Here is a 15,195-nt window from a genome sequence, read left to right as displayed (position 1 = left end):
AAAAAAAAGCAATAAACGCAGCATGAATGTGAAAATTAAAAATTTTAACCTCTGTTTTAATCTACAAAACATCAAACAGTGACTTCATTTGACATGGAAATCAAACATATTAAAGCATCATATGAATGGAAAGGAAGCCCAGGCATCTTCAAATGAGGTGAACTAAAAAATAGTTAAGCTTTCCACTTATCTTCCTGGCTGGCATGAAAAAGTGGGACCGTGACTCTGAATTTACTGGTCTTAATTTGACATAAAGGAGAAAGCCCCAAGGACGGCTCAAGACTAGAATTCTCAGCTGTGATCCCAGGCTGTGTACTTCAGTTTTTCCAACAACCTCCCAAGTCAAAGACTGTAGGTTTTATGTGGTCCCTTACCGGCTAGCACGCTGCCTTATACGTGCAATAAGCACACAATAGGAGTTTGTAAATTCAGCCGTAAAACGGGTCTGGCTGTTTCCGGTCTATTTCCTTCACAGAGCTCTTACAAAGAGGGGGTGAGGCTGTTTTTGTGAGTGCTATGCCCTCCAAAGGGATTTTGTCATTAGCAGTATGTTTCATTGAAAGCAAGGGCAACTCTAGTTTTCTGCCTCCAAAATAACATGGGTTGGGCAGTTTGTTTTGGAAATCCACAGTGTGCTGAATGTCATACATGTCCCAACACACACTGTTCACTTACTCACGCTAACTGAGACACATATATGTGTGTGCTCAATCACTAAGTCACGTTGGACTCTGCAACCCCATGGAATGTAGCCTGCCAGGATTCTCTCTGTCCATGGGATTTTCTAGGCAAGAATACTGGAGTGGGCTGCCATTTCCTCCTCCAAGGGATCTTCCCAATCCAGGGATCAAACTTGTGTTTCCTGCTTGGCATGCCTATTCTTTACCACTGAGCCACCAAGGAAGCCAAGAGATGCACAGTTATCACCGAATTCATGCAGCCTAAGACCTAACAACCAGTATCCCAAAGCAATGGCCTGTGAGGTGCTAGCCACTGAGAATATTCAGAGTCACAGATTGGTGGAGCTGGAAGTGATCGAGTTAAAGCCCTTAACGTACGGATGCACACACTGAGCCTCTGGAGATAGGCTGCCCTGGGTTCACTGAACCAGAGCGTGATGGAGACTTTCAGCTCCCTGTTCTCTCCTGTTGTGTACTATGCTTTTAGTCTGTCCTCTAGAAAAAGATTTTTCCTAGAAAACTTACATCTCTCTTAACATTTGTGCACTTACATATGTTGACATTATAAACACGTGACACATACTACAAGATCACTTCAACTTGGAATTAGCCTTTAGAACTCTGGAAGGTGGAATTATCTTCCTGAGCTCTCATTTCACATTTTCAAACATGTGTTGGTTCTCTTCTAATCCAAAGGCTCCAAAGAAAGATAAATTTAGAAAAGGATTTCAGCTTTTCCTTTTAAGTACTTCCCTTCATTTAAAAAATTAGAAACATCAAGCCTAACAAACAACAAATTTATTTTATCTAACTAATCCACATATGTTTACATAAAGGTATATATATCACTTTGAAAAACAGCTTTTGACAAAAAACAGGATACTTCAATGTATTATATACTTGTATATATGTATATACTTGTATATATGTATATACTTAAATATATTATACTTACAAGTATTTTCCAAGTATTATATTTGTCTTTCCATTGCTTCATAAATTAAAATGCATAGTAGGGTTTTAATGGGAGCTTAATGTTCATCTTTTGTATCTCTAGAATCTTATTTAATAGGGAATGATTCGTTACACAGAATAACTACAATCACACCCTTAAAAGTTAACCTTAGGGAGATTAAGAGTCCCTATTACAAGTAGATGTCAGAGCAGAATAAAATAAAAAGACATGAAGAAAAACAAAGGCTGAGTTTGTTTATAATTCTTTGAATCAATCTTAATTTTCAGTTCACTTAAGCAGATTCAATTATATAAAAGGTTTGCTTCTGAGAGCTGAAATCTACCTGAGAATCAAAATAAAAAGTGCAATTAGGAATGTTCGTCTATAGGCTTTATTATTTTGTGAAGTCAAATACTTCTTAACTATCTTGGAAATAAAATAATAGCATTTGTATACATGTATATTTATGGCATTTTCCTTTGGGTTTGCAAAGCAATTTCATTTATTTATTCAAGAAATATTTAATGAGTGTCTTTCAGAAGCCAGGCCCTCTGTGCTGGGCACCCTACAAACACTGTAGGGTGTTCAGTGTTTGTTGGCAAATAAATGAAGGGATAATACATACCTTCATTTCTTGAGTGCATGCCTCTGACTTGATCACTACTGTCTCTAGTTCTGCTAACTTTTATAGAATGCTGAATTAACCTTCAAATTTATGCAGATCTCTGTCCTCCATCTTGGAGTCCCCCAAAGGCCGTGTATCTGAGTGGCCTGTGGGCTCCTCCAGGGCCAGTTCTCCCTCTTCATTTTTTTTTGCCCTTAAATACCCAGGTCTAATTATATACATGTATCTAAACTTACTGTATGAACTCAATGCAGCCTGAAAAAGAATCACTTAGTATCAGACTGGTGCTGGGAGTATTGGATTATAAACTGTGACATTTATTTTTGAAAAATGAAGTATCTGAATAGGAAAAGCCTATCTATGGAATTTTTCCTTTTAAAAAAAAAAAAAGAGTACTATACCTTGAGAGGTGGGACCCTTGGCTCCTCTCTTGGGGGCGGCTCTTTCTCAGGTGGGCTGCTGGACGAGATGTTCCGTCCAGCAGATGACTGGTCATCGTCTATCCTAGCCCTCTTCTCCTTACAAATCCCGAAGCCGTGATGCTCTGCAGTTTTCCTCTTTGATATTTCAGATTCTCTGCTCTCATTTCTTACCCCATCTGGGGACTTGGAAGGTTCTGACAACTTGGAAGAATGTGAGTTCTCTAGCCGATTCTGTGAGTTCCCCGGCTTATGCATTTTATTTCTAGAGCCTTCTGAAAATGAAGCCTTATCTACCGAGGAGATGTACTGTTTGTCCTGCAGTTTAGCTGATGGGACCTCATTTCCCTTACTCTCTGTCTCTTCAGAAAAGACGGGTAAGTCCAATGGTGAAGACATCCCTTTCTTTTCTGCTCTTTGCAGGACATTATGATTTTTCACTTTTATCATTTCTGTAGAAGGAAGTTCTGGAATCGAAGTGGGATAGGATTTCTCAGTTTCAACGTGTGATTTACCCGGCTGCTGATTCAAGGTGTTACTGTGCAATTCTTCTGATGAATACGCTTCAGGAGCAACTGAAGAAGAAGCCATTTTGATGGGTTCAGGAGCATTTGACAGAATCTTCTGTTGAGAGGTAACACCTTCTCCCAAGGGCTTGGCAGGGGCAGAGCCTTCATCTTTCTGTGGGGAGGGTGGTTCTTCAGATACAGAAGTGGACTTTCTTTGTTGCTGCACCATTCTTTCATTCATGGAAGAACTGGAAACTGGAGATGTTTCTGAAGGAAGTGGCAAACTGGATATAAAAGTGGTCTCGGGTGTGAGAAGCATGGAAGACACTGAAGAAGTTTCTGATGTCAAAGGTAAATCAGACATGGGCGAAGTTTCTGATGTTAAAGGTAAATTTGACACTGGGGATGCTTCTGATGTCAAAGGCAAATTGGACATCAAAGATGCTTCTGATGTCTCAGGTGAGGTGGATATTGGAGAGATTTCTGACAGCAAAGATGCATGAAGATTTTCATCAGTGGAATTTCTCTGATTATATCTGTCCACATTTTCAGTGCTGGACACCTCAGAACAAAACGTTGTCTCAAGGGAGGTTGGGGTACACGACTCCTCTGAAGTGGACTGGTTTTCCCCTCCTGGGGATGTCAGACTGGTACAGGCTCCCTCTGGGCTCTCAGAAGAGAAGGATGTTTCAGAGATGCAGGCGTTTTCAGAAAGCTGCTCATCAGGCTCGCTCTGCAACTCCATATCCACGGCAATGCCCTCACTTGGAAATCGGCCTTCTAGGGATGCTGACCCTGTTTTAATTTTTGGAGTGTTGGTCTCTAGTGCAGTTTCTGGCTCTTTATGTTCTGTGTCACTAACATGACTCACAGATAAAGTGGAAGGAATGAGGGAGTCACAGACTTCCAGCTGATCAATGACAACAGACATCTCTTCCTGGGGAGACTCTGATTTCTCTTCCACGTTAACTTCGATAGGAGGCAAAGTTTCCAAAACATCATTCATCATAACACAAGACTCCACGTGATCTTCAGGAGGTGCCATCTGTGGCTCTTCATGAGAGGTGACTGGACTTTCCAACTCCTCAGAAAATTCAGGTACTGTCTTGTGATTCTCATCCTGGCACTCACAGATGCTGGTCTCAACCTCTTCTGCAATTTCCTCCTGAATCACGGATTCTTCAGGGATCAAGATGTCCTCTGATTCCGACTCTGTCATTACATCTTTGCCTACATCTACCATAGGACAAAGCGTAGCACAGAATTCAGGCTCTGGAGAAGTTGGGCTTTTCATGCTTTTTGGCTGTTGTTCTTTCAAAGGAGTCTGTGCAGAAAGACTGGGAAGGCCAGGGGTCCCACATGAAGAACTACTTTCAGCTCCATCAATGTTTGGTCCAGATGTGAGCTTTACAGAGTCCTCTCTTGACATGCCCAACCTGAACAGAAATTAGAAATACTAAATTATTGTTCAACCACAAAACATGAAAGGAACAACTTGGATCTCTCACCAAATATAGCATTCATAGAAGTAAATGCATCAAATTAATTTTATTATTACTAAGCAGCATGCTTAGCCTATGTAAACTAGTTTATGATGGCTTAGGTTTTCTACTCCTTTCATGTGCTCAATTGCTCAGCTGTGTCCAACTCTTTGTGACCCCATGGACTGCAGCCTGCCAGGCTCCTCAGTCCATGGTATTCTTCAGGCAAGAATACTGGAGTGGGTTGTCATTTCCCTCTCCACGGGATCTTCCTGACCCAGGGATTGAACCTGCATCTCCTGCACTGGCAGGCAATTCTTTACCATTAAGCCACGTGGGAAGACTGCTTTTATCATCATAACTAAAATAAACTCTGCATGCATGCTCACTCAGTCATGTCTGATTCTTTGAAACTCCATGGACTTCAGCCTGCCAGGCTCCTCTGTCTATGGGATTCTCCAGGTAAGAATACTGGAGTGGGTTGCCATTTCCTCCTCCAGGGGATCTTTCTGACCCAGGGATTGAATTAGTGTCTCCTATGGCTCCTGCTTTGGCAGGCATATTCTTTACCACTGAGTCACCTGGGAATCCCAAAAATAAACTTTTGGTTTTAAAAAAAGTATTGATTGTTATTCTATAAGCAAGGAAATATCAACTTTACCAAGTATTAGTAATAAGAAAATTACATAGTACAAAAGATTAAAAAAATATGGGCTGAAAGGCAAAAGAATATTAAAAAACCTAAACTTTTATACTCAGAAAGTATAAATATATCTTTACAGTAGAAAATCTCATAGTCCTCAAAAGATGCAACATAACCAAATAATTAAATGGAAGATGGGTATGTTGTAAAATTCTGTAACTGAAATGACTTCCAAAGATTAAGTTCTCTTATGTAAAAGATGTCTATCACCTTATTTTAGTATCTAAATGTCCCTAAGATATGATGGAAATTTCATTAAAGAATAACAAATATGGCTGGGGTCATCAAAGTTGATTCTGCTCCATTACATCTCTGTGAGGCAAGACATTTCAGTTCTTTCATGTAGATCTCTTACAGTAAAAATATTCCATAAAAAGATAGTATAGAATATCAAGAAAGAGCCAAGCCTTATGTTCAGGTCATAAGACAAAGTTCATCAGAATTACAACTGATAATATTGTAAATCACTATTTCCTATCATACTAAGTTACAATGTTAGCATCAGATGGTAGGGAAATATGCTGTTCTAAATGAAGTTAAATTAGAGTGCAGGCAATTACAAGGATGAGCAGGAGAGAAAATATTCCCAGAGGAAGAAACATATTTGAGTGAGGAAATAGAGCTGTAACAAGAAAATACCTCAGTAAAATCTTCTTCAACCTTTTACTTAAATTAAATCCTCAAAATAAAAAGGAAGTAAGAAAGAATGTGCTTTTTGGGTATTTGATCATTGCCTTCTTCACTAAAATTCAGAAAGCTGAGAAAGATACAGGATATTTCCTTCATAATTAGTCTCTCTTCTTTCAGCTTTCCCTAAGATGGGTTCAAATTAAACCACAATTTATATTATACTAAGAAGGAAAGAATAATGTAACTACACAACAGATGAATTTAGAACAGAAAAATTAGCTAGATATAAGGTCTCCTGGGGCCAGATCAAGCAGAGATATCACTGATACTAGATTAGATAGAGAACATACAGAACCTACCCACCGGCATCCAAGTTTCAGCTAGATGATTCACAAGAATATTATTAAATATATACTATAATTTTGAGTTAGCATATTCATAGCATCTCCATAAGTAATTAAAACAAATTTAAGACAGTACTGTATTAAAAATCCTCAAGGAAATCAACCCTGAATATTCACTGAAAGGACTGAGGCGAAGCTGAAGTTCCAATACTTTGGCCACCTGATCCTGATGTGAAGAGCTAACTCATTCCATCAGAAAAGAACCTGATGCTAGGAAAAACTGAGGGCAAAAGAAGAAAGGGGTGGCAGAGGATGAGATGGTTGGATGGCATCATGACTCAATGGACACAAGTTTGAGCAAACTCCAGGAGATGCTGAAGGACCGGGAAGCCTGGCATGCTGCAGCCCATGAGGTCGCAGGGAGTTAGCGACTGAACAACAACCCTGGATTAAAGGCAGAGTAAACCAGTAAGAACCAAAATAAAGATCACAAAGAGCAGAAAACTAAATCAGACAGATCTTAACTAAAGGTGAGTGTCAATGGTAACATTCTTGGGAGAACTCAGAGCAACGAGAAGGCACATGGTGTCAGTCAACTGAAAATTATCTGATGCGAGGGAAGTGTCCCTCCTGTACTGAGGGAATATAGGCAATCTCAGAGTAAGGAAATTAGAAGGGCAGTCAATGAAATGCCCAAAATGCATCAGTCATCCAGTATGTAATCAAAGATCAGAAAAGATAAGCAAAAAGTCCAGGGAGGTAATGGAACAGAAACTCTATGGATAAACTACAGCAAGCAAAGTGTCAATTAAATAAAAGAACTTGTATTCAGAACTCAGTGATGCTGCTGGGGAGTCGTGTTTACTCACAGCATTGTAGCTATCCCCTTCCAGGGCAGGGGTCTTTAACCTGATATTCATGAGAGCCCACGGAGCCCCCACATCTCATGCCAAAAATTGTAGATGTGTGAAGTTTTCTGAGAAGGATTTGCAGGATTAAGACACTGAGCAAATTACTTAACCATACTGTGTACACCTGGGGAAATTAGTTTCACTGCCTCTCAGTTTCCTAAACCTTTTTTTTTTTAAACTAAGAGTAATAATGGTATCCACCTTATAGGACAGTTGAGAAGATTAAGTGAAACAATATTTGCAAAGCTCTTAGAAACCTATTAGAGCCTGAGTATGCTTGGTGATTATGTGCTGACTGAGGAAAAGTCTCTGTATGGTCTTACAACATGGGCTGTCTGACACAGTGTGTGTGTGGCACAAAGGCAAGGCTTGATGAAGACTGAGTTGATAAAAGAACAGGCCCAACACACAACAAAAACTAAGGACAGGTTCTTTGGAGGTGACTAACTTGCTTATGCTTCTTCCATTACTGACAAGCGTGCTCCCAACAACACTCCCTTTGTCAGAAAAGACAAGGAAGGTAGGGTTCTTAATCTTGCTGGACATCAGCATGATGGAGAAGCATCTAAAAATACAGATTCCAGGGTTCAACTCCTGGAGATCCCCAATCAGTATGTCTGGGGTGGGTGTCCTAAATCTGCATCTGATCTGTTTTTTAATGTAATTAATTTATTTATGGTTGCACTGGGTCCTTGTTTTGTGTGCGGGCTCTCTCCAGTTTTGGCAAGCAGGGGCTACTCCTTGTTATGGGGCCCAGGCTTTTCATTGTGGTGGCTTCTCTTGTTGTGGAGCACAGGCTCCAGGTGCACGGGCTGCCTCAGTTGTAGCACGTGGACTCAATAGTTCCAGCACAAGGGCTTACCTGCCCTGTGGCAGGTGGAATCTTCCCAGCCTAGGGATAACCAGTGTCCCCTGAGTTGGCAGGCAGATTCTTAACCACTGGACCACCAGAAAAGTCTTGTATCTAGTTTTAAAAGCTGCAATGAGGACTGTGATGCTGGCAGGCTTGAGTAATAGTGCTAGTAATGATACAAGTAGGCTGGTAACTAGCCTGCCACAATTTTAATTTTTGAGAAAGGAGCCTTTTAGTTTTGCTTAAATATGTCTATACATCCAAGGTCTCAGGGCAGCAACTGAAAAGGAGCCTTCCTCCTCTTGAGGATGGCTACTCAGGACAATTCACCAGGGATGAGGAGCACTCATGTGAGATTCCCTCTGACATTTGTCCTCATTTACAGGCAAGTTTTGTGAAATTAGATCAAATGGCGCAAGTTGTATTGCCTACAATCACCTTAGTGTCTTCTACACAAAACACCACTTTCAAGCATCAGTTGTGTTTGTGAGAATTAAAGCACAAATTCTTCTACCTAAGATGATCTAAAGTGAGTGAAAGTCGCTCAGTCATATCCGACTCTTTGTGACCCCATGGAATTCTCCAGGCCAGAGTACTGGAGTGGGTTGCCATTCTCTTCTCCAGAGGATCTTCCCAACCCAGGTCCCGCGTTGCAATCCCGCGTTGCAGGTGGATTCTTTACCAGCTGAGTCACTAGGGGAGCCCAAGATTATCTAAAGTTACTGTCAACTGTCAGCTCTTAAATCCCTCTTTTTTTCTTACAAATCTGATGGTCTGTGAGACTCAAATTCTGCTCAAGGAGAATGTGTCCCTGTTAACTTGGAGGCAAAGGAGAGAATGCTTTCAATTTAGTTCAGTCACTACCATGCTTATATATGTCTGGTATTATCTTTTAAAACACACACACATAAAAATAATAAACTAAAAAGTGGTTATACCCTCCTCCAGTATTGATGAGAATGTAAATTGGTACAGCTACTATGGAAAACAGCATGAAGATTCCTCAAAAAAATAAAAATACCATTGTCATATAAGGCAATAATCCCACTCCTGGGTAAAGATCTGAACAAAACTATAATTCAGAAAGATACATGCACCCCAATGTTCAGAGCAGAACTGTGGAAAATAGCCAAGATGTGAAAACAACCTAAGTGTCCACTGACAGATGAACAGATAAAGAAGATGTGGTACATAAACACAATGGAATACTACTCAGTCATAAAACCCAATGGAATAATATCATTTGCAGCAACATGGATGGACCTAGAGATTATCACCCTAAATGTTAAGTCAGACATTTACAATATGTTACCACTTGTATGTGGAATCTAAAATACGACACAGATGAACTTATCTACAAAAGAGACTCACAGACATAGATAACAGACTTGTGGTTGCCAGAGGGTAGGAGAGAGATGGATTGGGAGTTTGACATTAGCAGATGCAAAGTGTTATATACAGGATGGATAAACAACAAGGTTTTACTGTATCACACGGTGGGGGTTTAGTTGCTAAGTGTGTACAACTCCTGCGATCCCATGGACTGTAGCCCGCCAGGCTCCTCCGTCCCTGGGATTCTCCAGGCAAGAATACTGGAGTGGGTTGCCATTTCCTTCTCCAGGGGATCTTCCCGACCTAGGGATAGAACTTCGGTTTCCTACATGCAAGTAGTCTCCTGCCTTGCAGGTGGATTCTTTACTGACTTGAGTCACCAGGGAAGCCCATATATCACATGGATGGAGCTATATTCAATACCCTGTGATAATCCATAATGGAAAAGAATATAAAAAGAATGTATAGTATATATTTATTATACATACATACACTGAATCACCACTGTACAGAAGAAATTATTACAACTCTAAATCAACTACCCTTGAGTAAAATAAAGGTTTTTTTTCTTTTAAAAAAAAAAAACTGGTTATACAGAAAGAGGAAAATGGATAGAGCAATAGATAGTACTTCAGGTTTTCCTTAAAATAAGGACTAAACAAATGTATACTCAGAGTTGACATTTTTGGAAAAATGTGAGAAACAAATATGTGTTTAAGGCTGCTTATCTCTAATGATTTATTAATGAAAATACTTAGACTAAAAAAATAGGAGATTTTTACTAAAATCCAGTTAAGAAAGACAAAATTGACTTCTCTGGAATTTCATGTGCTATTTTCAGTCCAAAATGAATTTTCATGGACAAGTTATAAACCCTTGAAAATGCATTTAAAAAAAAATTTAAGTGCTGATATGCCACTATAATTTTACCTGCAATTTCTTACACCGAGGGACTATTGCCTTTTATCATAGGTTTATTAAGTTTTACAGCACATGAGTGTGCTATGTGAAGCAAGAGAATTACATTTTCATTTCCTTCTAAGAGAAATGAGAAAAAAAATGCTCTAGTACTTACTTTTCTCCATAAAACCTTTCAAAGAATTTTTCTTTCCAGGGTTCTGTTTTCTTTTCCTTCTCAATTTCTTGCCTTATCCGCAATTGCATTTCTGGAGTAAACTCTCCTAGAAAGAAAATGCTTAGATATTGAGGAAAAGCTGTCATATCTTTTGCCAATTAATAAAGAAAATATGTAACTAATATGAGTAAATGTTTATGAATACTGAAAAGTAAAAGGTTGAATGCTAATGATAGTTCTATGGCTTCTCTTTTTTATGAACATCACTCAGTCATTTAGTCACAAACAGACTCGAAAGCATTTAGTAAATGTACTGTGTACTAGAGGAGGTAAATGTAATTGTGTATATTCAGTGTCCTTGATGAAACCAGTCTTGTGAAAGCAAAAGCACACAGTTGAGTATAATCATACAAGGTGGAAAGCCCTATATAGGCCATAAGTAAGAATATTCATAAATGTAGGGAAAGTACTTAATTCTGCCTAAATTGATTAAGAAAGACCATCTACTGAATCTAATTCTTGAGTTAGCCTTTGAAAGATGACCAAGCTTTCATAAGGTCATTAGCTCACAAGGCACAGAGATATGAATATATATATTTATGTTCTTTTAAGAGGCCAATAGTGAGTAAAATACAGGATGAAATGGAATAGGAAAGATAGGCTGTGGTCAATTAACCAATACACGTTTTAAAGAGAGCCCTGGATTTTTTTCCATAAGAGACTGAGGGAGGTCCTGGAGGTGTTCAGGGAGGGAGAAAAATGTCCAAATAAGCAACTTAGAAATCTGCAGGGAGGCTACTAAGTAGCACAGATGAGGGATGGAGATTACAGTCAGGCCAACATCTTGAGAACGTTGAAGAAGATGCAGATTCAAAAACTCAAGTTCCTAACCAGATGGGCTTGGGGAGAAGGGAGAGGAACAAAGATATCATTACGGTTTCAGAGTTAGGAGTGTGTGAAAAGGGAGGACCTTAGCAGACAGAAGGCAGAAGAAATGGTAGACATTTAAAGGGAAGAGAATTTAATGCTGGCATTTTGGTTTTAAGGGGCTTGATGCTAGGAAGACCCTGCAGACTTGTGGAACGCAGCACTGAGGACTGGGAAAGAGTAGCTGAAGACAATGTTGGACGTTTTTGGCATCTGGGGCATAGCTGGAATCCTGGTGCTGAATAAGGCTGCTCAGAGTACATGAAGAGTTATAAAAGCAAAGAACAGGGAAGAGAATGGTGGAGGCATCACCATTACTGGCAGGTGGAAGAACAGGAACTCCTGAAGGAAGCTGAGAAATGGCTGTCAGAAAGGTGCCTGGGACGCAACTTAAGATATATTATGAATGTCTAACGGAGACGGCTTCAACCGGTCTGGCGAAAGAAAAAGCACACAGTTGACTATTATAATGTAGAAAACCCGGTAAAAAGTCACAAGAATAAATGTAGTGAAAGCACAGAAAGGAAAAGCACTTAATTCTGCCTAAATCAATTAGGGAAGACCATGCATAGAGCCTGATTCTTGAGTTAGCTTTTGAAAAGTGACCAAGCTTTCATAAAGTAATTAGTTCACAAAGCCCAGAGATACGAATAGTATTGGATGGGGTAGAAAACAAGTGAGATATTGGAGAAGAAACATGAAAGGTAGGACAGAGGAAAGGAAACTGGACTTTAAAATCAGAAAGCAATTCGTATTCTCTAGAAAGAACTGTTTCCACTGTGTATGGGCCACACTCAGCCATAACAATGTGCATGGGGAAGGGAGTAAAATTGTAGTAACACTGGATATTTTCTAGTTTTTCAAGAAGACTGATGACTAAAGGAAGGATAAGGCAAAGTGTGGCTTCAGGGGAAGACAATATTAAAAGAAGATTCTTCAGAGTCTTAGGCATTAAGAAAATATATATCAAACATATAATTAAAATGATTATTCCAAAGAATATCTTGCTATATCAAAATGTTATTATGTTCCAGATAAGGCCATGCTTTCTTCAAAAATCCTGGACATCAAAATTGTCAAGTATAATAACAGAATTAATGAAGTCATTTGAAATAGGATGTGAGTTTTAATTCAAGTATACTTCAGTGGGGGAAATGACTTGGGAATCAGAGAAGAGTGCAAATCTCAGAACAGTATGTGTACTCAAATCTGTCAAATAATAATGGAAAATAGAAATTTACCTTCTGCCAGTCGCTGTTTCCAGCCTTGTGCTGCATATGCAAAGAATTCATTATTTAGAGCTGAAGTACTGAGGCGTAAAATTCCATCACTTCCCATCTAGGAAATAAGCCGACAAAAACAAGATTCCATCAAGAATAATTCAAAGCAAAACTATGCAGGAAAGAAGCAAAAACTGAGGGTATGTGTGAGAGAGAGAGAGAGAAAATGAGAAAGAGAAACAGCAGGGCAGGAGGCAGGGAGGAAAGGAAGGAATTTAACAAAAGATGAATCTCCTAGTAGGAAAACTGCACTGTTTACAGTGACTATTATAATGACTAAATACAACAATTGAAAGGAAATCTGTATTAGGCATTTCGATTATCAGTGGCGAGTATAACAAATACATGTGGTTTAATCAAAGAAGTTTTATAACTTTATCATTTTAATGTGCTTTAAGTGGAACCAAATTAAAAATCAAGATATGTGCACACCTTTAGATCGAATTTTTTTAAATTAAATTTTCTAAATTTTTTGTGAAAGCTAAGGAAATCTAGTCTGATCACTTGGATTCTTCCACTGTCTGAGGTTTAGACGACAGAAAGTTCTGGAGCATATTAAAATATACCCGCACTCTCATACAGACCTCTCCCTCTATTCCTCTCACCTCTCTGGATGCACACAGAAAACAGGTATACAAAGTTTAAAATCAGTATATGGTATATGCCACGAATGTTTTCCCTCAAATATTTTTAAAATTCATGTATACAAGAGATTCAGAGAAGCATCATCAAACTGGATGCTTTTTTTAACTTTCCAACTATTTACAACATCTCTTCTGGGTATATATTCTGCCTGCTGAGATGGGATAAAAAGAACTAGCGTGTCCTTGACTGACTTTGTAAGTAGCTGTGGAGTGAAGAAAGAACATATAAAAAGTTAAACAATGCCAAAAATTAGGTGAGTAGGAATTAAGAAGGGCAAAAAAAAAAAGTTAGGGAAGATATCTAGGTGGACCTGAGTATTTGAGAAGAACATGATGCCAGAGGTGAAATGGGTTAGGGTCTTGGGAGACCAACAGGATTGGGACAGGACGATTTTATATACAGCATACAGTACAGAGTGTAGACTGTGTTGTGGACGCAGGATGTCACAATCAGTAACTGGATGGTTCATGAAGAGGTGAAGATGTTTTAGCCTGCTACTCAAAGGCTTGGCAAACTGTAGCTCCAATTATATTTTCAAAGATTTCTTTTTATTCTCACAAACACACTCATAGCCTAAGCTCTAAGAAGTCTCTGCCATCTGAAAACACACTCAGATTTCTTATCCCCATGTATTTGTTTTTTTTGGTCTTCTTTACACTCCATTTTCACTCACAGAAATGCTGTCCCTCTTTTAAAATTTAACTCAAATCATGACTTCATGAATGTGTCAGCTAAACCATCATTCAGGAACAAAGGAGAAAACTGAGTCTAAAACTAAACCTTATGCTAGCCACTCTAAATGGAATCTCTTGTTCAGTCGCTCAGTCGTGTAGGACTCTGTGCGACCCTATGGACTGCAGCATCAGGCTCCTCTGTCCTTCACTATCTTGGAGTTTGCGCAAACTCATGTCCATGGAGTCAGTGATGCCATCCAAATATCTCATCCTCTGGTACCCCCTTTTCCTCCTGACCTAAATGGACTGATGGTCAAAAAATCCAGAGAAGAGAGGCATGAACAGATGGGACATAAGCTGAATGCTGCCATCGCAACAGCCACAGATTAGAGATCTTGAATTTCCTAAGATACCGATAGCCACACTAAAATACTTAGTCCACTTGGAAAATTTCACACTAGACTGTTCATTCATGGATTCACCATTTCCTCCCAATGATTTCATCTTCATCCAATAGATACTTATTGCACATGTGTATGCTCAGTTGCTTCAGTCGTGTCTGACTCTTGCAAGCCCATGGACTATAGCCCCCTGGCTCCTTTGTTCATGGAATTCTCCAGGCAAGGATACTGGAGTGGGTTGCCATTTCCTCCTCTAGGGGATCTTCCCGACCCAGGGATCAAACCAGCATCTTCTGTGTCTCTTGCATTGGCAGGTGGGTTCTTTACCACTAGTGCCACCTGGGAAGCCCAGACACTTATTAAGTCACTTATATGAACCCGTGTACCTGGCACTTGTCTGGATGCAGGCAATACAGTGGCAGTAAAAGGAAAAGCCTCTAACCTCATGTTCGAATATACGCCACATACAGCAGATGATTCTGGTCCCTGTATCTCTCTCCCACCCACCTGGGCTCAGCACAGCTGTGATGTCTGGTGACTCTGCCATGCCAGTCCCCACCTCAGGGTCTCGCCACAGCCCCAGAATGAGAGTAGATAAATGTCCATGCCTTTCTGCCTTCTGACTGGACAATTCTAGGACACCACCTTTTGGGATGCTGTTATGAACTGAACCAAAGGATGTCATTTGGTGCTGTGTCCCCAACACTTAGAACAAGTGGGTAGAAGGCAAGTGCTTTGAAGAGAAAAATGA

The 15,195-nt window shown here is 39.6% G+C and overlaps 1 protein-coding gene across 1 annotated transcript in view; it reads right to left on the bottom strand.

Moving 5' to 3' along the window:
- ASXL3 (ASXL transcriptional regulator 3) overlaps positions 1–15,195 on the bottom strand; it is a 186,312-nt gene that overhangs the window by 8,438 nt on the left and 162,679 nt on the right. Inside the window, exons 9-11 of the mRNA XM_070452801.1 lie at positions 12,686–12,782; positions 10,518–10,623; positions 2,662–4,624 (exon numbers count right to left, since the gene is read on the bottom strand). Coding sequence (XP_070308902.1) covers positions 2,662–4,624; positions 10,518–10,623; positions 12,686–12,782 — 2,166 coding nt within the window. The remainder of the gene's footprint in view (positions 1–2,661; positions 4,625–10,517; positions 10,624–12,685; positions 12,783–15,195) is intronic.

This window comes from Odocoileus virginianus, chromosome 22 (genome assembly GCF_023699985.2).
Source record: "Odocoileus virginianus isolate 20LAN1187 ecotype Illinois chromosome 22, Ovbor_1.2, whole genome shotgun sequence".
In the NCBI taxonomy this organism is placed as follows: domain Eukaryota; kingdom Metazoa; phylum Chordata; class Mammalia; order Artiodactyla; family Cervidae; genus Odocoileus; species Odocoileus virginianus.
Note: the sequence above shows the minus strand (reverse complement) of the source record. Positions and strands in the feature narration are given on the sequence as shown.